We start from the raw sequence: 22,493 nt of genomic DNA, 5'->3' as shown, positions 1-22,493 counted from the left end.
AGGGGGGAGACAGGAGAGGCTGGTTCAGGAGCACAGACACACTCACAACTATAAATGAACCAAAAACAAATAAATAAACAAGTTTCAATGTTTTTTCATATTGGATATGGTATGTTATTGGTTATGGCCATGTGCTTATGATTTTTATGATTATTTAAATGTATACAGTTCTGTTTCATATGGGTGTAGTCTCTTCATTTCCACCTCAAAGTGTACCAGATTGATGCATTTAAGGCCCCCGGACCCCCCTATAGGATTTGAGGTACACCCCCACTTAAAATATGTTCACATAGGTTCCTATATAGATTTGCACATTTTTTAAAATAGTAACCCATGTCCATATGTTTACTTTTGGGTAGTAGATTTAGAGGGCTATCACTACGGGCAGCAACGCTGTAAATATTGACAAATAAATCCAGCAAAATGGCACACAAAACTGGTAGTGGCCTGGCTGGGTGTATAATTCCCGGCCTGACTTATTGTCCCAGTCCGGCCCTGGCTGTGAGAGCAGCCGGCCTCCAGGGACAGACTGAGTTGGTTGGACCGCAGCACACACAGAACTGTCTGCACGCGTGCTCTGAGTCATGTCCACCGCAGAGAGCCATTCATTCTGCAGTAGCTCCCAATGTGGGGCACTTAAGTAGCAAATACTTCTCCCTCCCTGCACTAATGACTGCTGACCACTCCTGTGTGGACTTTACACTCAACTCTGCGGGCAGTTCAGACAAGAGCAAGTGGAAAAAGTGAAGAATGACGAGTTGTTTAACACAATAGCTTGTTTTAGAGGTGCAGTACAGGGAAGTAAGTGGGTTGATCGCTCTTTTCCTAAGCTGCGCTGCCAGTGTCAACTGGAAACCTGGAGTTCTTGCAGCTACACGTCAGGAGCAGATTCCTGAGGCAGACTGAGCAAAGCTGTGGAAATTAACTCAACAGAAAGTTAAGACCCAATTAGAGCACAAGTCCACTGACTTCACATATGTCTGACCAAAATGTCTACAGGTATATTTTGTTTCCTTTAAGCTTTTAAGCATTTTAAAGTGTTACCGTCAGTTGCTTTATAAATATCAACTGGTCTATTTTTAACAGAATCTAACCATTTAGTTACTAATACTACTTTAACTTGTATCAGAGCATTTTGTACAGACAAAATAAAATATATAAACTTCAATCCATCAGCCCCTCATAAGGCTAACAGAGAGACACCGCCACCTAGAGGTAGGCAAATAAAACTTCACAATTGAAACATTTATTTTGAGACAGTTAAAGGTGAGGTGGGTAATTTTGGAGAAACCAGCTCTAGTCATGGATGTCTCTCGTGCGCTAGAATTTGAAACTACGCAGCCGAAAATAATCTGCCACTTCCTTACAGAGCCCCTCCTCCAACACACGATGGAAGGCTGACAGGCAGGTTACTTGACCAGTTACTTTAGCCGGGCCGGCTAAAATGCCACAGATGACATTTTTGTATATATTTATTGTCAAAGCATTTAATATATTCATTGCTATCGGGATGTTAAGAGCATTCCATGGAATATAACAAAAAGTGTATCTGAAATAAATTACATACCCCACCTTTAAACAAAATAAATTATAAAGGACAACTTGGTAAATGCTACTGATTTATTTTGGATTCTTGACCAGTGACAATTATGATGTTCTCCTTCCTGTCGACAAATGGCTACGTGCTAAAATGTGACTGAAACTCCAGCCTCAGTCTTTAAATGGATAATTATCCAGTCAGTGAATAACCTGCAGTGGATGACAGCTGGCACGCTTCCAGTTCAGTGAAGCAGAAAGTATGTTCCGTCAAGGAGTAAAGCAAGTTATAGCTGGATATGGGAGCTGAAGCTATTCTAGCAACCTAAACAAAATCCAGACAAATCAAAAATCAATATCAGTTTGAGGGTTATCTATACCAACAATATTTTACCACTTTCCCTTGCTGCCCTTTTGACAGGGAAATGAAGTCATGTTGCAAAACCCACCAAAGTCCAGTGACAAAAACAATAATTGTACGGCTCAGAACACGGGGGTTTTCTGGTCTACGGCTGCCTCAATCTGTTAGTTTGTGTTGGTGAAGCAAAAGTAAAAAGCACCAAAGTGATCACCAAATGATTGTTTTGTCAATGGGGTCTGGTATTACACTGACTGCATAAGATCTTCATAAAACCTGCTTTAAGAGCAAATTATCCTTTTAAAAGTAAAACTTATTTGGTCTCTATGACACTCCAAGACATTATTGACAGCTGCAGATTCAACCCTTGGCTTCCATCACCTTCCTACCAGAATGAAATATATTTTAGTTGCAAATAGAAAAGATATTGAAATAAACCAAGAGAAGTTGCCTTATTTAAAGATTTATTAATTTATAATACAAGCTTTTATGTAGACCACATTGCATTTTTTGTTTTTACATGTATTCATACTGAGCTAAACTTCATAGCAGTGACATTGACAAACACAAACCAAAGGACACTCAATGGAAGGAATCAAAAGGTTTCCGAAGAAACCGCAGCCCATGAACACTCCCAGTGCACCACCTTAATTTTTTTAAGAGCACATGCCCTCACTAGCCATCATACAGTATGCCACGTGCATCACACACCCTCAGACACACTCACATACAGACTCACCCACACTAAAATTTAACAAATACCTATACACAAGATAAAAATTGATATATTTAAATTTCAATATTAATGATATTACTGATTTCCACGATAAAAGGCAAACATGAAGCAAAGACAGCATCCAAATGAAAAGGAGGTGAAACACCACCAACAATGTTTCCTTTAACTCTTCCTCCAGGTGGGAGAAGCTCCCCCCTGCCTCGCTCTCAGTGTCCAGTAGAGGGGGGACACACCAACGACACTCCTCCCTCACATCTTCAACTGCTTCTTCTGTCTGCGATTCACTGGCCCGCCGCATCGCCCCCGCTGCGAGGAAACATCGACGGCCTAGTCCTTAAAGTCAAAGCCTCAGGTGTGAACACCCGGCGGCACACGAGCTACGCGCCGACTATCTTTTTTACGCCTCCAGTCTGTTCCCGTTTGATCCTGAATGCCCCCTCAGGTGGTTCCTCTTCCTTATAAAGTCCTGTCTCCATTGGTCCATTATTCCCAGGATAAACAGGTGTAAGGTAATGGCACAAACGCCACTGGTGCTGATACAGACCGCCAGACTCAGTTAGTGAGGAACATGACGAGGACGGTGATGGCACATTTTTTACCACGTGGGGAGTTAGGGTCTGTTCCTCTGACTAAATAAAACAAGCCATTGAGGGGGGGAAATGATGGCGATGAAACACGATAAACATTTTCTGAATCAACAAACTGGTTAAGTGCAATGACAGGGTTAACAGCATTCAGTAGGGAAACATCCATGTGACTAGTAGGGAAGAGTAATAGCCCAAAAATCTATTTACAGCAACTCTGTGTCCATTTCCACCACGTGTGACGGCTCTTTAAAACTTTTGCGGTCCGCGAGGGAGCGGGGTATTGTTTAATGTCATGATCTTCAAATTAAAAGGAATACTAACAGCAAATTCTGCCGACACAGTAAAAGTTTTTGGGGGAGAAGGGAATATATTGGCACAAATGAAAGCCTCAGATTGGACAAGCGTTCAACCAAAAGCGGATGAGAGCCCCAACCGGACTTCCTGTGATCCAAATCCAGATGACAGGCAGGAGAGAACAGGGTGTGTGCATGTTAATAAATGTGTCTCATGTGTGTGTGTTATATATGTGTGTGGAAAATGTTTGTTTCAGTTACTTTACAAGAGGAGGCAGCAGTTGCTCTCTGTGGTTTTTTCTCTGTTCCTTTGACCTACAAAGAGAAGACAGCAGAGACATGAGGTGAGATTTTTTAAAAGCAACCAGCTGAAACATGGCTCTGCAGACTGAGAGGGAGCAGCCGTAGCTACACCTACTGAATGATGCATGTGAAAGGTCAAACAAAGTGGAGCCTGAGAAAGCAAATTATCAACTTCCGTGCTCTGCTGCTGTAGACACACGGCGCTTAAAGAGATCCTACGCTCATAAATCCTAAGAGAAACCTCTAACATTTACCTAAAACTGCATCAGCATATTGAAGGTGCAACGGAAACATAGGTGTAGCCCTGCAGTTTGTTTTGGCTGTTTGTCAGCCCAGATATCTTGTGAAAAAGCTACAGTTCACCCAAATAAAAAAAAAATCTAAAAACTTACTGAATTTAATTTGGTAAAAAGAAAATAATTCTACATAAAAAGGTCTGTGGATTATCTTCTGTCTAATAATAAATGCTATTGTTTTAATATCTTATCATACACCATCGTTTTGTGTATTGCATAATTGTTTTAAATATTTATATTGTTGTAATTGAGTTGTTTATTGCTGTTGTGAAGCACTTATTATTAATCTCTCTATGGCTGATATCTCCAATAGACCCCAAAGCAATCTAAATGCAGAAAAAGCATAAAAGTTTGGTGGAAAAACACATATTTTTAGGTTATTTTGTTCTTTTATGACTTTGATTTCCTACCTGCCTTCACCAGGCTTTTCAGAAATGTAGCCGTTAACTGTTTAACTCAGTAACTTCAGTTCAGCTTCAGTAACGTATTATTGTCCAGAGTGAACTATTTTAGCTTTTGTTAGGCCGAGCAGCAAGGCGAAGCTCTTCCATATTCTCAGAACTGTCACCTTTTGTAACAACTTGGGAGTTTTCAGGCATGAAGCTACTTAAATCTAACAATATACCTTGTTCTGTAACTATATTCTGCAACGGAAAAGACAAGAAAAGATCCTCACCATGAGAGTTGGGCTCTGGGAGAGTCTCTCTGGCGACCAGGTGCATGACGGTGGTTCGGCCTGGTGGCAGCTTCAGAGCTTTGAACAAAGAAAGACACCTCATTATTTATTTATCCTGCAGCTACATTAAACAGTAAGGTCCTGAAGAAGGATTCATGTTTATGATACAGTTTGAAGATACATCATCATGGTGCTTTTGAAAGGACAACACAACCATCTTAAAAAGACTGAGGTGACTTCACAAGCTCCTGTCACTATGGCAACAGATGTGTTAATCACGTCACATCCTGAATCTGTGAAACTGAAATAAACCACAATGCTGTTTTAAGTCAGAGCACCAGTATTCTTCAACTGTGAAATAACTTAAGATTACAGTTATGGCCATTTATTGGAGATACTATTTTATACATGTTTCCAGTTTTACCTGTGGATTTTCATCTCTATTGTGAAACTTGAATATAATGAACCAACAGGACCAATACAATATTTTGCTTGTAAGCCTAATAAACCTGCAGATACGCTGTGGATGAACAACCTACAGAGCTGCTTGAATATCGACAAAATCTCCCTTTACTACATTTGGAACAACTGTGATTTATATAAAGACATGTTGCACCTGTTGTCTTCGGGGAAACATTTAAGTTCAAGTGGAATATAATGCAGTTTATTTACCTCCCAGGGTTACGTTGCCATGAAGGAAGCGTCCCTGGAAGATGAGGCGCAGGATGCTGGGGCTGCTCACCGTCTCCTCCTCCCATCCTGCAGAGAAACAAGAGCATCACTTACTGTAGCCACAACTATACTGGAGATCTGAGGACAACAATGATGTTGAAAAGGATCTGATAAAAGGGTTAGTCACTTTTTATATAAACACATTCATCTAAAAACGCACATCACTAAGATTTGTAGGTTTCTCCAATTGTGACAAAGATATGCAATGGGCAAATATTTTACATAAAAAAACACAACATATGTTAAACTTTTTCTAAATGATCCTAAAACTATCCAATGTATGGATTTATCTGCAATACGGTAATATCAGCGGATTTATTGGCCTGGTTTATTTATCTATACAACTCAAATGTTTACTGGAACTTTTCTACACACTTTTACTATTGTGATTACCTGTGTGCTCCCTTTTGACTTATTTAAGGAGTGGGAAAGTGAGCCTTTTAATATTAGCATTATAAACGAGCATGTGCAGGCCTTGCTAGTGGTAGTCCACAAAGAAAACAGACAAAGAAAATAATCAATAATATTATATTAATATCCTATAATATGGAATTATTGACAGAAACGGAGTCAGCAAAGAGTATGACTGAAACAGAAGAGCTGCATAGCAAAAACATCTGTGAAATATATCAAATTAACACAAAAAAAAACCCCGCTATCTGAATCATATAAAAACGTACCTGCGGGCCAGTTGTCAAACACATGCTTGGCGATGTCTGTGGCCGAGTCATTTGGGGAGAAAGTGAAGTCTTGCGTTTTCCCGCTGACCAGGATTAGGCGGAGGTGCACCTAAAACAACAAACAAAAAAACAGCTCAATCGCAGTCCATAGAAAAGTCGTACGAGCGCCATCACAGAACATCAAACATCCATTAGAGTCGATCTTAATTAGTGTCGGAGGAATCCCTCCACTTCCTCTGACCTCTGCAGATATGCGGTGACCTCCACGCGGCTGGGAAGAGACGGGCATTCCAGTCTAATTAGATTTATCCACACCAGATCTCCACCCTTCGAACTGGGCGACTTCCTTCACCGAGGGCTTACACTGAAGTGAGCCCCTGTTGCCAGAGAGGACAACAGATCAGGGTGGGGCTGCGGGGGAAGACTGGCCCTTTAGTTCCTTTCCGGGCTGTCGGCCTAATGCGATAACCCCAGGTGTCCCAGACAGCTCTGGGCCACGTTATTACATTTAGATGGCCAGTGCGTAGCCCCGAGGGGGTTGTGCATATGTGTGGGAGGGTCTTTAACGGTGGGGCTGCCTCAACGTTTTATCCTCTGGGCAACCACAAAAACCAATCTGTTAATAAACGAATAAATAAAAAGGAGTTGCTTTTACTTGCCTTGAAGCCGTACATATTCACAGGACACCCATGTGGGACACTCCGCACTCGGACTACATCAACACTTTAAAAAACACTCAGAGCTGTCACAACTCATTGATGAAATGATCAACATAATATATTGTTTTGGTATTAAACTCCTTCATTTTTAAAGTTAAAACTTCTTGTTTTCCCTCTTTTCTTTGTCTTTTGTGAACCATCTTATTTGGATGTTTTAAAAACACAAAAAAATGTGATACAAAATATTTGTTTAGCTCCTTTGTATTAAATGAGGTTAGGGACAGTGCAGACGTTCAGCTTTCAGGGTGTGTGTGTGTGTGTGTGTGTGTGTGTGTGTGGTCACATTCATGTTCAACAGTGTTGAGATTTCACACATGGTCCCCAAGCGGATGTCTTCATCAACAAAATCAATCAGCTGCCATCAGACAAAGAGTGCTTAAGGTCAGCTGCAAGATGTGTTTCCGCTGAAATATGTTTCGATGGTCGAACACCACCATGTATTACACCAACTTTAACCTAAATAAGTTACTCTAAATGCAGTCCTGATATGTATTTATTTGAACGCGAAAAAAATCAATATTGTTTTGTCACCTCCTTTTTATATTCATACGATTTTTGTACTTTTTTTCTTTCTTAAACAAACTTTTAATGTTTGTTGTAAGTGTTTAATACAATGGGTGAGGCTAGTAATTGTACTGCGCTTAGTAATGGAAAAAAAAGGTCAACCATATACAGTTATGATTAACAGAACTTACACTTTACCCATCCAATGTGTACAGGGTTAAACATCATCAATGTTAGTGTGTATTTAAAAATATGATGTAAATGGACTGAGTATAATGTCTTTCAGTACACATTTTATTTGAGATTACTAGATGTTTTCCATTTAAATAAACTTTTGTCTGGAGTCCTTCCAGCTCCTTCTCACAGATTTCAGGCAGTAAGAAATAGAGAAGGGATTGTACTCATTTTTTTATATTCATTTGTGTGCTTACTAAATACTGTTTGTATAGTCAGCTCATGGCCAGGATTAAAACATCACTTTGATAATTTATGCTGCACCGAGTCCTGTTCCTTATTAATCCATTAATCCATCATCTCTGGTCAATCATGCCGCTACTCCAAAATATAACTTGGAGGGAAAAAAGCATGCAGTCAATTAAATCTTCTCCTGAGACATCTCTGCTGAGGGGTCAGGATTGACAGAGGGGTTTCATTCCCCCCAACATCTGAAGGTGTGACATGAACTTTCTTCGGGTTCACAGAGGAGAGAACAAAGAGACTTAACACGAGGTGTGACGTCAGGAGGGACAACCCCACTCTCTGATCTGTTTACAAATACAACCCTCCCTCAGTGGCACTTCCCCTCCCCCCTTTGAACTGAATAACCTCGATGTGGGGTTACATACCCATGTCATCATTACCAAGCTTTGTCCCCTTCCCCTTTCAGCCCCAACAAAATCAAAACAAAGTCAGATCTGCCCGGTTACACATGGCAACATCCCGCATCACAAATGTTCTCCAATCCAAAGAAAGACATTAAATCCTTGAAACAGTGCCGTGAATTACTTTCTGAATGTTTACCAAATACTTATCCATTCGTGATGTCGTCAAGTTTTCTAAAACCATTCACAAGCTCACGGCCATGGCTTCTCTGGAGAGACGATCCAAACAAACCCGAGCTGACATTACCTGATGTAGGAGTTCTGGATAAAAGGTCATTGGATTAACTGAATAATGCTTTATTATAAATCACTTTAGATATAATTAACTGATTGTCCAACAGATTGTCAAACAATTAATATTGTCTATCTTTAATAACCAAATGTATGTTTTTATTATTTATTAAATTAAAAGAAGATGCAATTCAGCTTCACACATACAACAATCCTTTATTTGTAAAATATGAATATAAAGTTTATATTTGCAGGAAATGGTATGGCAGCAACTACCAGTTATTTTAAATATCGATTATGCTGATTATTTGAGTGATTAATCATTTGGATTATAAAATGTATATATACAAATATTAAATAGTGAAAGAAAACATCTCAGTTTGTCAAAGTCCAAGGTGGATGTCTACAGAGGTCTTGCTTTGTCCATCCAAAACCCAAAGATATTCAGTTTAATATGATATTAAACAGTTAATAGATTCACAAATGATTGGCGTAAACATTTTTTGATCTATCGACTAATTGATCAGTCGACTACTTGTTGCTGTTGTGAAAGCAAGCACTCATGGGTTTCATAATAAACACAAACAATTTAAATTCAATATTTTGTGATCCGTCTCTAAATGGGTGTTGTGTGTCCATTCCAATAGTGGGGGACTGTTGCCAGGATTTAGTAAGAGGGTACAATCAATTGGCGTCTAAACCTTGAAAGGAAAGTAGGGCAACGTTTTAACTGAGATTAGACAGATGGTGTTCACAGGAGCAGCAGTCACTGTCCCAGCTAAGTGTTAGTGGAGGTTAGTAATCCCTGACCCCTCCCCTTTTCCATACCATGGCCCCAAAACCCCAAATTATTTTTAATTTAGGGGAACGTTTATGTCATGTCATCCCCATATTAATCTAAATGTACAATCTCTGAATATCATGCAGCAGCTGTAGGTGTGACAGACTGCAGAGACACATAGACATCAGCCAACAGAAGATCACCTTGGTGTTGGTGTTTGGAAAATAACTAGAGAAAAGGTGTCAGACCCTCACTCACCATATCAAGATCCCTCTGGGTGGTCATGGCTCGGTGCGGATGAAGGCTGTGGACGAGGATCAGAGAGGACAGGGCTGGTGTGCTTCAGCTGCTGGAGACGGGGCCAGAGCCCTGACACAAACAACACAAACACTGTGAGCTGCACCGCCTGGCACCATCACTGCATATATAATCCATTAGCACCCGAGCTAACATGTCGCAGCCAACATCATAACACTGTCAATCAAACGAGTAACATGCACAAGATTCAACAGCTACCTAAAGTAGGGAGCAAACTGGCTCACTTCCCCGTGATTTAAGCTAATTAAAACAACTAACTGAGCTCGGCAGGCTACAGCAGAGACGAGCTTATCCTCCACACACTTAACGTTAAGCTAGTGGAGCAGGCGGGCTAATGTTTATTATATTAGCCTGATTTACCTAATGATGCAAATCAGCTGGTGTCAAGTAACAAACCAAATGTTGTTGAACATCTTTAAAAATGCATTTAGCCTGAATACACTTACTAGCACCGAGTTGTGTGCTGCTGACTGATGTCGAAACTGGTCGCTGTGAATAGGAAGCCTTATGCTAACATTAGCATTAGCTCCTGTTTTAGTTTATGGCAATCCTGCTATCTCTGGTTAGCCGCGGGCTAACTGGCTAACTAAATGTGCAACGGAGATTTGTGTCCCGTTAAGCTCACCTGCATCTGATGACTGTGATGAAATGTTGCATTCAGTTGAGTTGCCGAATCAGCGGGGAACGCTTTTCGTGGGGAAAATATCGAGTGTAAATGGATATCGTTGACTGAGGTATATCGGTGGCTAATGGACGGGAAGACGCCGGATGTCAGCTGGTTGTAAACACAGTGAACCACCGCTAATACTTCTGGGAGTTGAAGTCCAGAACAGAGATTATCGCCTCAATTCAAAACCTATTAACAGTCAGGGGAAGAGGAAGTACTCAGATCTTGTACTTCAGTAAAAGTAGAACTACCAGTGTAGGAATACTCTGTTACAAGTAAAAGTCCTGCAATCAAAGTGCTACTCAAGTAAAGGTAGAGAAGTATTGGCATCAACATATATTTAAAGTATGCCTACCAAAAGTAAAAGCACTCATTATGCAGATTGGTCTATTTCAGAATAATATATATTATATTTATTGATTATAAATATTGATGCATTCATGTTTTTATCAAAGCTGGTAAAGGTGCAGCTAGTTTTAACCTGTTAAGCCCCCGCAACATCTTGCAAGAAACAGCGTCTGACTGAGGGCTTCTTAACATTTAACAAACTATGAATGTGTCATACCCACTTAACGGGAAGAAACTCAGCTACCTGACGATATGAACCATTTTTACCGAAACAAAACACAAGTCTAACGCCGAGCCTCTGAATTAGCACTAAGCGAAAGAGTGCTAACGCACTTAGCACATAACTCACAGTATAAATATGTTATACTTCATCGGATCTGCACAAACTAGATATCATATGAAAGCTGAGATTCCATAGATTCCACTGGTATAAGTATCATCACTGTGCGACCAAAACTTGTGGCAGTGAAAGCCAGCAAAGACAACACACAACTTCACTGTACGGAGCCAAAACGGCAAATACGTCTTACCTTTGCTGTTTTCTGATCAAAAGTTGTGTTCAAGGGCATTACAACACTGCTGAAGGTTAATCCAATGTCTCTGTGTCACTTTGAAATGATTACTGATATTCCATCATCATATTTATGTCAATAAACTGAGTTTTCATATAGAGTGTATGAGAGCTATAACCCAGCTTCCGGGTTTGGGCGTGCTGGCTGCGCATCACTCTCATCCACCAATGGTAATGTTTAGATGGATTTAGTTAAAAAGAGATGTCAATCATCAAAATCGACCGATGGGTTCCAGAGATATGGCAAATACACCCAAATGTTTTGCATCAATCTTGATACAGGGTACTTATTATATGTTATAGTTTGGATTCCTAAAGCTTTTAGCCTACTATTCCATCATTCGGGTGGTTTTTCACTATAAATAATGTTTTTCTTTTGGACGGAAACTATTATTTGCATTTTCTTTACTATGTTCAATCTGAATTTTCTTTAAAAATAAAAACATCTATATTGATTCTGATTCTTCTACATCCAACTCACAGGTTTGTCATTACTTTGAGAAAAAGATGATTAATTTTTAGAAGTGAAGATATAGTCATTTGTTCTGGGAATGTCATTTTGGAGCCTGAGACCTGAAAAACAGGTTCAGAGCTCAACAGGTTAATGACTTTGTATACTGCAGGGTAGCTTGTGAATCTTACTCCAGGTGTAACTAAAGTCTTATTTAACTGTTTATAATATTTTACATCATTATTCCAAATATGCAAAGTTACTAAAGGTATACAATAAATGTAGTGGAGTAAAGTAAACTTTTTACCTCTGAATTTTAGTGGGGTGGAAGTACAAAGTAGGAAAACATTTAAATACTAAAGTAACCAGTCTTTCAGAATTGTACTTAAGTACAGTACTTGAGTAAATGTATTTAGTTACTTTACACCACTGTAAACAGTCTATGTTAAGAACGTTACAGCAAGCCCTCTTCTGCTTGATATCGTGCATAAACTGTGAAACGTGATTATGAATTTGGTGCATTCCTTTTTTGTTAGCTACAATTATCTACAGTCTGTTCAGTGCATTTTCAAGGTGAATCTTATTCACAATGATGCAGATTTTAGATGATGTGTTTAACTGTTCAGTGTTAGGGCCTCTAAACTAAAAGAGATTAGATCAACATATTAACTGAAGATTGCAATATTTTCAGGGTCATGAGGAACTTGGTGGACACTAACTCTTTGAATCGCTCAGTACCAAAACGTTTAGCCACAAAAACAATTCCTTCCCATCAACGACTGGACTGCTGAACAAGGCCTGGGACCCTCACAGACACGTAACCCCTCCCATGTACAGTATGCACATGAACCTACTCATGTGAGCCAGCCCTCATATTCCATACTGTAAACCTTCTCTGAATATTTAGCAAAAGAGTAAAATAATAGACTAAATTGTCATTTTGTTATTGTACTTTTTTGTATATTTGAATTTATTGTAAACATTTATTTTTGCATATCTTCTAATTGTATCATGGTTTTTAAAACTTTTAAAATAGTGATATGCCTGTTTCTGTTTCCTTTCTTTTTACAACTTAATTCCTATTATTTTTTGTTTATGTATGCACCATTATACACCAAAGCAAATTCCTTGTACGTGTAATCCTACTTACCAATAAACCTGTTTCTGATTCTGAAGTCAAGGAGGCTATCTTCAACAAATGGCACGGACTGAGACACATGTCCTGCTGGTATAACTACTGTATACTGATTATCATTACTTTGTGGTGGGTTACAAAAAAAGCATTTTACATTCAACCAATGAAATGTTACTAGATATATGTACCAAATGACTGTACCACCATATTTACATACTTTAACTTGATTCTTTTTATTTTTCCACTACATTTCAGAGATACATATTGTACTTTGTTATTCAACTACATTTATCTGACAGCTTTTGTTACTTTTTTACATCCAAATAAACGCTTATTTCATATGATGCATGTTATAATACTATAATCTACCCAATAGTATAGATCTATAACTGTTACCTTTTGTGATAAAAACTGAAAATACAATCTTCTAAAATAATACAACAATAAAAAAGGATTCATTCTGCATAATAAATACTTTTACTTTAAAAGCTTTGCGAGCATGTTGATGCTTATACTTGTAATTAAGTGTTGGAAACTCTGGTATTGGATGTGAGTAATTCTACATGTTATTCAACCATTAAGAAGTGTCATTACATTAAATCATTTACAATGATATCATAAAAGAAGAAACAATGCACACAACTGTACAGATGGCTGATTGTTAAACTATAAACTGTATCATTTGGATTTAAAGCAGAGATAAGATTGTGAAATTGTGAAAGAAGAATCACATCTGGCAGGTAAGCCACCTGCAGCAGTCCCGCATTTCTTGCCTTTATATTAAATAGTTTTACTTATTTGATTCATTATTCAAAATCATATTTGATTCATAATTTAAAGTAGGAATTTCAACACTAAGTTTAAATTACATTTAAGGAGGTTCCTGCATTTTTTTATACCAATCTTCTGGGTAGAGGTTCTATCAAAATGTAGTTAAAAGTCCTTTATCATTTTTTTCCACTTCTGATCTACTTGAAAGCGTTGTTGGCTAATGTGTCTTTTTATTACTGCAAGTGCTTGTGAGCCAGAGTATCAAACATCGAACAGGCTCAGGATATTCACGAGGCAAGATTTCTTAAAACTGTGGAATCTATTTGTTTAAAAGACAACCCTCCTTCTATATTTCACAAAAGTACTAATTTTACCACTTTTGAAAATCAAAAATTTCTAAAATTATTGTTAGGAATTTACTAAAGTTTTAGAGTAGACCCCGACGTTTTCATTGGTGTTGTTCAATGTAGGTTTTTTTTGTTAATTGAAATAGATTTACAATTTTATAAAGAAAGATATGCACCATCCAGTATTATTATATATTATTTGTATCATTTGTATTATTGTTAAAATATTATTTTCTGAACACAAGATAAATTAAAATGATCAAGAGGGATAAATATAGTAATAAGTATAATAAAATTAAATATGTTCAAGAAACATATATGAAAATACAACCAATATATACAAGAAATGGGAATCGGAATAAAACATGTAAAAAAACATTGTTTTGTAGTTTTTGTTGTTGTATTTGATTAGTATCAGTACTCTAAACATCGGTAATACCTTAACTGACCGAAGTGTTCCTGGGACTTAGCACACTTAACAGACTGTTACATAATGTAGTGTTAGAGCAGGTACATGTTGCCTCATTCAGCTGCTGTTTACGCCTGTGCTGCTGTCACATGTTTGACTCCTTTTCCCAGAAACCCCCTGTGCGCAGGCGCAGAACGCTTCGCCTGACAGTGGTAAACAGACGTCAGAAGGGAGTCTTCGCCTCGAGTCAAAACAAAACAAAACAACTCAAAAAGAGACTGAAGGAGTGAATATTTGGACAGCCACGACGACAGGAAGTTTTAAAAAACTCATCGCGGATTAAAATCGGCCACTTGGTGGAAGTTATCGGGAGCTTTTCACGGATTGTAAACTCTGGAGTACAGCAGGAGCTTAAGCAGCTAGCGTTACGGAGGCTATCGTGCTGTTTTCAAAGTGCGGCGGGTTGGATTCGACACACCGCCGAGGACACACAACTTCACCCAACACCCAGGAATCCGCTTTCTAGTTTGTTCTCCGGGACTTGGTGGCGGATCGACCGAGCTCCGGGCCTCGCTGAGAGGGTTTTATAGCCGCTTCTTCGAGCATCGTGTGCGGCGGCGCGGCAGCAGAAACATGGCAGATGGTGACATGCGCCTGGCCGCAATGTGGCGGATCGTACAGACCTGAAGCACGGACTTTACTCACCAACATTTCTCTCATCTTTCCACTTTTATTAACTTTATAAACACCATTTGTCACTGACCTAAATCCCTTCCCTTTTCCCCCGCTCTAAATTTTTCTGGTTTTTAGTTTTAGCGGCTTTTACTTACAGGCCGAGGAGCTGGAGGCTGCTTTTTAAACACTTTTTTTTACAGTTGCAAACAAACTGTTGTTAGGATGATCAGTCGTTTTTAGTTTTTACACTTAACTTTGATTTTACCGGACTGTTTTTTTTTTGCGTTGTTTATTTATTTGAAGTTTGTTTGGATGTTTTTGTTGCCTTGTGTAGATCACAGACATCACGTTGTTTACAAGTGGAGACGGACAGGGGCTCCTGAGAAGATCCTTTGTAATGCCTGTTTGTAGTCTCATAGCTTTACAGTAAAACATATAAACCCTGCCTGTTTTGAATAAGACAATTTAAATATAAAATGATACATTTTGTACGAAATATTTCTTAATTTTGTATTTATTCAAAACATATTGTTTTTAGTTAGTTTAGCATTGCTAATTATATTTTTCACAACATTTACCATTTAAAAAAATGGTTAAATAACAGGAATGGCATTATTTTGTATCCTTATACCTTTAACATTTTGGTATTCATTTGCAGGGGAACCAAAACCTCTGTAGAACCAGATGATTTGGTGCTCACTCTGCCACTTTTGTTTTTATTTCATTCAAACAAAGGGACTCTCATCCCGGCCCTCCTTTATTCTATATAATCGGAAGGTTTATGATAGTTACTATTAAAGAGATTATTTGGGTTCCCTAATCTCCAATCTGAGGATTAACCGAGGCTATTGGTGTGCCCAGATTATTCAGTCTCCTCTCCAGGCCCCACAGTCTCTGGAGCATATTGTTTTTGTGTCAGGAAGTGTTTTTTTTTTTACTCATCATGCACTTAAAGTTTACCTTAACTGTTTAGAGTAGATGTTTTAAGTCGTGACATATTTTTTTGGTTGAGTGTAAATTCAGAGGACCACCATGGAGGACTCTTCGGTGCCACCGATTGACCCAGATTTTGAGCCGCAAAGCAGGCCCCGCTCCTGCACATGGCCCCTGCCCAGACCCGACATCTCGGCTGTCAAACCGGAGGGGGCGGATGGCTCCGAGTCCTCCGCCGGGACCCCGCCCGGGGATGAGGACAAGCCCGAGCCTCAGCAAATCACGTCCGAGCCCGAGAAGGCTTTGGAGGGGGCGGGGGCGGAGGGAGGGGCCGCGGCCGGCGGGGGAGGAGCGACGCCCCGCAAAGGGTCCTCCCGCCGCAACGCGTGGGGAAACCAGAGCTACGCAGACCTGATCAGCCAGGCCATCGAGAACTCACCTGAGAAGAGGCTGACCCTGGCTCAGGTCTACGAGTGGATGGTGAAGACAGTGCCTTACTTCAGAGACAAAGGAGACAGCAACAGCTCGGCTGGCTGGAAGGTGAGCATGTGGGAGGTGGACATGTATACTGCATCACTTTACAAGGTGGACTGTAGAGCTTTATGTGGCACAAGTTATATATTTATAGCTTTACAATTCATGTTGCACCATAGAAACACTGGTATGCAGATAACCATCATATTACTTGGGCTGGGCAATATGGAAAACAATTTACGGCAAATGGCGGAACATAATTTAATATAATTATAATTTTTTTTATATGTATGAAAATACCCTCTTTCAAAAAAAGTGTAAAACTTTATTTCTTTAGGTATTATATTTTGTCTTTAATGGATGTCTTTAATTATCTCCACTGCACAGTGTTTCCCACAGAATTTGATTCTATTTGTGGGGGCACAAATAGTTCTGACTAATAACCCCTTGAAACAAAGCAATCAAAAAACGAAAACATGTTTAATGAAAGAAAGCCCACTGTGCATAATTTTTCATATTATTTCATGTTCTCTATCTCCTGTTTTAGAATTCAATTCGCCACAATTTATCACTCCACAACAAGTTCTTGAGGGTACACAATGAATCAACAGGAAAGAGCTCCTGGTGGATGCTCAACCCAGAAGGAGGGAAGACGGGGAAAGCCCCCCGCCGCCGCGCCGCCTCCATGGACAACAGCAGCAAACTGCTGAAGAGCCGCATGAGGGCAAAGCAGACCAAGAAGCAGGCGGGAGCCGCCGGGCTGGGGGGGGCAGGAGGGGGGCTGCAGGGCGACGGCAGCACAGGCTCCGGGGGCGCAGACAGCCCCAACTCATCCCAGCAGTTTCCCAAATGGGGGGTGAACAGCGGCAGCCCCTCGTCCCGCGGCAGCCTGGACGACTCTGACATGTGGACCACCTTCCGCCCGCGCACCAGCTCCAACGCCAGCACCCTGAGTGGGCGTCTGTCCCCCATTGCTCCGGGACACGAGGACGACGACAACCTGCCGGAGGACAGCCTGCTGGGCCGATACAGCTCCAGCAGCCTGACCCCCACCCTCACTGAGACCCTCATGGAAGAGCTGGATCTGATCGACGGCCTCACATTGATGACCGGGCAGCAGGGAGGGGCCAGTCCCAGCACAGCCCCCCCGGCCCCTCCCACCCCACTGCCCTCCGCCTCCACCCTGCTGCCCCGCGGCTCCAGCTTCTCCTCCTTCAACCAGTTGCAGCAGTCCAGCCTCCCGCCGCCCCCCCCCCCTCACAGTGGGACCCAGGCCTCTCAGTGTGGCAGCAAAGAGCCGTCATCCTTCAGCAACTCCCTCTTCAACCCCATGTCCAGCTCCGGCTCTCGTGGGGGCGGCCATTACACCAGCCATGTGCCTTCCAGCCTGGAGGCGCTGCTCACCTCCGACTCCCCCCCCCCCAGTGACGTGATGATGACCCAGGTGGACCCCCTGATGCAGAGTCCTGGAGGCATGATGGGCCTGGGCTCATCCGTGGTGGGCGTGAGGTCCAAACCCAACCAGCTGCTGTTGGGGAAAGGGCTGGAGCCCAACACGGTGGCCCCCATGGCGCTTCAGCAGATGCAGCAGCGCCACCTCCACCTCCAGCAGCAGCAGCAACAACAACAACAACAACAACACCACTCACAGATGGGGTTGGGGATGATCCTCTCAGGTATGTCTCAGGACCCGTCACAGCTCTCCGCCCTCAAAGCCCAGCACACAGCCCTGCCAGCGGGGGGCTCTCACCCCGGGGCGGCCCACCCTGGCTCCAGCCTGCTGGGGATGGCTCAGTTGGGTCAGTTTGGAGCTCCGTCCTGCTTCCAGCCCGGGCAGGACCGGCTGCCCACAGACTTGGACATTGACATGTTCACCGAGAACCTGGATTGTGACGTGGACTACATCATCAACAGTGACCTCATGGACGGGGACGTCCTTGACTTCAACTTTGACCCCATCCTGCCTGGAGGCCAGGGCTACGCCGGCCCCGCCTCCACACAGGGCTCCGCTCACAGCTGGGTGCCGAGCTAAGTCCTCCGCTGTCCAGTCAGCCAGGTACGCTCATCACTCTTCCTCTATCAGTTAAACTATTGGTGAATGGGGCTGCAATTTGCAATTTTGCAATTTTTATTATCGATTATTATTTTCTAGATCAGTCAATTCATTGTTCGGGTTATACAATTACAGAAAATAGTGTCCATACCAGTTTCTCAATTTCTAATTATATGTTTTCAGTTTAATATGATATAAAAGTGTGAAATCTCCATATTTAAAACACCTTAACCCTTAATTGGTTATCAAAACAGTTAGAGATGACTTTGTCCTCAATCGACTAACTGAGTATTCAACTGATTGTTGCAGCCCTATTCTACACCTTAGGAGGTTCACTTTTTAACCTGTATCACTGTAAATTGAATAAGTTTGGTCTTTGGACGGTTTGTGGCATGAAACAAGACATTTATGTCTAAATGATGAGCATTTCAACACCATGTTGAGCAGTACACATGGATTACATTTACAGTGATTGAGCTGATATGACTTTAAGTACATCATAAGGATTTATTACGATATATCATCACGAAAGACCGTTTTATCCTTTTGTCTTGCAGGAACTAATCTCCAATCAATGAAACCTCAAAATCGTTCAAAACAACCGGTGCATTCCTCCTCCCTGCTGGCTGGATTTTAAAACTAGATGCTTCACTCGGACGTAAAAGACAGAGCCTCTCCCATGTCATGTGCCAAGACATGCGGAGGACAGGGAGGAGCGTCATGCTACTATGCACAATATTTCTCCCTTTTTTCAAAAAACAAACACTTGCAACGATTTGGCTGCTAGCCGATTAACTTTTTTTCTTCTAACCAGAACTGATGTTTTTTAAAAGACGTGTGACTTGGTGTTTTAAAGAGTGAAAAGACAAATCATAATCTCCCCTCTGCTGGGGGTTTATACTTCAGTTTTTGTCACACCAGAATAGCTTTTGGGTGGATACGGTACGGGACTACTTTGGTATTGAAGACTCAATAGACTGTTTTTTTTGGAGAAATGGCCAGTTGTCCATACTACACGAGCACGAACTGCCAGACCAAATGCTGTCGGAGGAAAAAGCCTCCTCACAGGATTGTGTTGCGAACAGACGGAAGATAAAAGACTGGGCGACTGGAGGTATAACATGTTTTATTTGACATCTCGCCCAATTGTATACTACAATTATGTGTACGGTTTAAATTTCTCACTATAGAGAAAGAAGATGCATTTTTTTTTTCTCCAATGGAATTTGGTGATGAACAGTTAAGAGGGTCTGTATTTTCAGTTTGGCTATTTTGACTTCAATCCGGTGTGTTGCGGTAGATGTCAGTTAGAGGGTGTGTTTTGTTTTTTTATCCCTGATGTGCAGTTAAACTAACAAAATGAAGAAATGTGATTTTTGAATTTATACACGGGGCATTCAAGGGTACATTTATTTGCCAACAAGTGATTGGTTGGCCAAGTATTATATTGTTTCAGACAGCAGTATGCCACCGCTGTCAGACATCTACTTGACTATTATCTCCTCTTTTTGTTTTCATCGAACCTGTGCATTTTCATAGCACTTAGGTTTCCTGCGAACCAGGAACCCCAAACTAGTAGACACATTAGGTTATAACATTTCATCAAATGAGTTTAAATCCTGTAAAAAATAAATAAAAGTATATGTTGCACATGTACACGATGAGACGCTATGCAGATTTCTGGAGAGAACTAAATGAAATCTTGAAGGAAATTTAAAAAAAATCACTTCTTGAAGGTTTTTTTGTTTAACATTTTCCTGAAATGTTGAGACTTTAATTTTTCAAGAAATGAATTCTCTGTGTGAGAAGTACACAAAAAGAATATATTTGATTATAGTTTTAATATACAATTTAGACGAGGTAATAAATGAGATATTAATACATATGAATATATTACTAATGACAAGTGATGTTTTTTTACATTGGAGGAAGCATTCTCAGATAATTTGTAACGGTAATTTTCTATACTTTTATTTTTGTAAAGAATGAGATGCATGTAGATTTTTTTACATAACCAAAGGAACACTAATATTTGCATGGCATGTAGGGCCAGCTTGGGCCTGACGCAGTATCTTGTGTACATAAGCTTTGCAGAAGATGCCTGTAACATAAGAATCTGACTTGTAGAGTGAGGCAACGTGCATCGATACTTGACCATTTAAATTCCCAATGATCTGCCTCTTTGTTTTCTGCATTAATCGTGAATCCAAAAGAGAAACAGTCCCACTTTCAACATGTCACCGGATTCTCATCTCAAAACGAGACTGATACAACCGTTACCTCTCAGGGTCGCTCACAAGAAACACAGGAAAACAACTTTATGATCACTGAATATATAGATTATTTTTTCTTTATGATCACGTGACCATAAAGCAAAAATAATCTATATATTTTACCCATTTGTCTCTGGACTGGAAACCTTCACGTCTTTGTTTTCCTGGAGGATCTTCTGTCTTAAAAAGAGTTGACTTTAAATTTGACTTCCCTTTTTTTATATCAGTGGTAGCCGATCCCTTGGGTTTCCTTTTTTTTTTACTGCCAATATTTAAAACACTATAGCATGACTTTACTCAGTAGCAAGATGGACTTTATTTGTCCTCTTCCCCCCGTACATTTTGTGCTTGTATTTAAATACTTTTGTTCATAATTGTAATCAGAAATAACATCCCTGCAGTTTGAACTCTCATCATTTCACTGCAGGTATGTTAGCCTCTGATTTGTACAAAGCACTCTTTTTTTTTGTTCCAGTTTTTTTTCAAACATTATGAACGGTGCTAGATGTAATTTGTGACGTATCCTGCAGTACGTCATGATGCAATGGGTGCATATCAGGGCCTTTTGAATTCTCTGTACACAGCTCAAGGATCTGGATGAGGTGTTAGGTTAGAAGTTAGCACACGATCAAAAGTCCTTCCCCTTCCTCGTTGTTTATGTTTTTATATATAAATATGATAACCCCTTTCTCCAAACTGGTCATTCATTAGATCTGGAAACAGGAGACCAGCTTGTTCAAAGTGCATGATTTTCTTCTAAATCATAACATGTAATCATTTTTAGAAAGTTGTCTATGCAACAATTTTGCCCCCTATTTTGAATTAATGTCCATGTGTTGGAAATGTTATTAACATTTAAAGGACAGACTGCAGCATGTAAAGGAGCGGTGGTTGGTTTGATGTCTCTAGTTTACGGTTGCCTCGTTTAATTTTTTTTTAAAAAGGGCAGGTGTGGTGTTATTACTCCCCTTGTATCTCCCCCTCTATGTAATAATTATCTACATATTTTGTTCTTCAGTTTTTTAAGTAGCAGTTAGTCCCTTAATGTTTGTTTTGAACTGTTAAAATTGCCCCTATTTTACTCAGTATTTTAGTATGCGGCAAGGGTTTTTCTTTCATAAGGGGAGGGTGGGGTGGACATGGAATGATGAGTTGTGCATAAGCCAATTATGTTTATGATTTTTGATTAATGTTGATAGTGTTAACCCCCCCTACCTCTTTATCTTTCTTTACACATTGTAAAGTCAGCCAGAGATGACAGTCAGTTCTGAAAAGCAGAAATAAATTCAATAAACTGTTTAACCCACTGTCTGTGTCTTTGGTTTCAAAGTGATTCACTCTTTGTTTCATTGAAGTCAGACTGTGTTCAGTTCAGCCGCCAGGGGGCGCTGCTGTCACACAGCTACTGTAACTGTCAGATAAACAGTAAATATAATGTGTATATATAAGGCTGGTTAATAAAAGCAGGGATTGAGGACTTTTTGAGAAATTACGTAAAATATTCTGTTACAAGTCAAATGTTCTGCTTTGAAAAAGGGTACTTAAGTACATTTAGTATTTAATCAGGAAAATGTATAATTAAAAAAATCATTTGATTTTATAAAATGTTGGGTTGTTACACTTATAACAAAACATTTAAATTATAAACTTGTTTTTTAGTGTGTGAAGAAACTATAAAACTGAAGTGAGGTAAGTACAACATTCCCGCTGAATTGTAATTAATCAGAAAGATTACCCGGAGCGAGGACCCACACA

The 22,493-nt window shown here is 40.2% G+C and overlaps 2 protein-coding genes across 2 annotated transcripts; one reads left to right on the top strand and one right to left on the bottom strand.

Annotated features, from left to right (window-relative positions):
- Positions 1–2,341: 2,341 nt before the first annotated feature.
- ubl3b (ubiquitin-like 3b) lies at positions 2,342–10,414 on the bottom strand. Its single transcript, XM_034202927.1, has 6 exons — positions 10,257–10,414; positions 9,572–9,682; positions 6,198–6,306; positions 5,458–5,544; positions 4,786–4,863; positions 2,342–3,825 (listed from the first exon to the last, which is right to left on the bottom strand). The coding sequence occupies exons 2-6, from the start codon at positions 9,596–9,598 to the stop codon at positions 3,773–3,775; spliced, it is 354 nt and encodes a 117-aa protein (XP_034058818.1). The 5' UTR covers positions 9,599–9,682; positions 10,257–10,414; the 3' UTR covers positions 2,342–3,772.
- A 4,088-nt stretch (positions 10,415–14,502) lies between these two features.
- On the top strand, positions 14,503–22,045 carry foxo4 (forkhead box O4). The gene is made up of 3 exons (XM_034202903.1): positions 14,503–16,478; positions 16,960–18,468; positions 19,023–22,045. The coding sequence occupies exons 1-2, from the start codon at positions 16,038–16,040 to the stop codon at positions 18,442–18,444; spliced, it is 1,926 nt and encodes a 641-aa protein (XP_034058794.1). The 5' UTR covers positions 14,503–16,037; the 3' UTR covers positions 18,445–18,468; positions 19,023–22,045.
- Positions 22,046–22,493: the final 448 nt, after the last annotated feature.

Source organism: Gymnodraco acuticeps, unplaced genomic scaffold (assembly GCF_902827175.1).
Source record: "Gymnodraco acuticeps unplaced genomic scaffold, fGymAcu1.1, whole genome shotgun sequence".
NCBI classification, from domain to species: domain Eukaryota; kingdom Metazoa; phylum Chordata; class Actinopteri; order Perciformes; family Bathydraconidae; genus Gymnodraco; species Gymnodraco acuticeps.
Note: the sequence above shows the minus strand (reverse complement) of the source record. Positions and strands in the feature narration are given on the sequence as shown.

Bases quoted from the DNA above. Each gene is read 5' to 3' on its own strand.
- foxo4 (XM_034202903.1), top strand. From the start codon at position 16,038: ATGGAGGACTCTTCGGTGCCACCGATTGACCCAGATTTTGAGCCGCAA. The intron at 16,479-16,959 runs GTGAGCATGTGG...CTCCTGTTTTAG, and splicing joins ACAGCTCGGCTGGCTGGAAG to AATTCAATTCGCCACAATTT.
- ubl3b (XM_034202927.1), bottom strand. From the start codon at position 9,598: ATGACCACCCAGAGGGATCTTGATATG. The intron at 6,307-9,571 runs GTGAGTGAGGGT...TTGTTGTTTTAG, and splicing joins CCCAGAGGGATCTTGATATG to GTGCACCTCCGCCTAATCCT. The intron at 4,864-5,457 runs GTAAATAAACTG...CTTTGTTCAAAG, and splicing joins TGGCAACGTAACCCTGGGAG to CTCTGAAGCTGCCACCAGGC.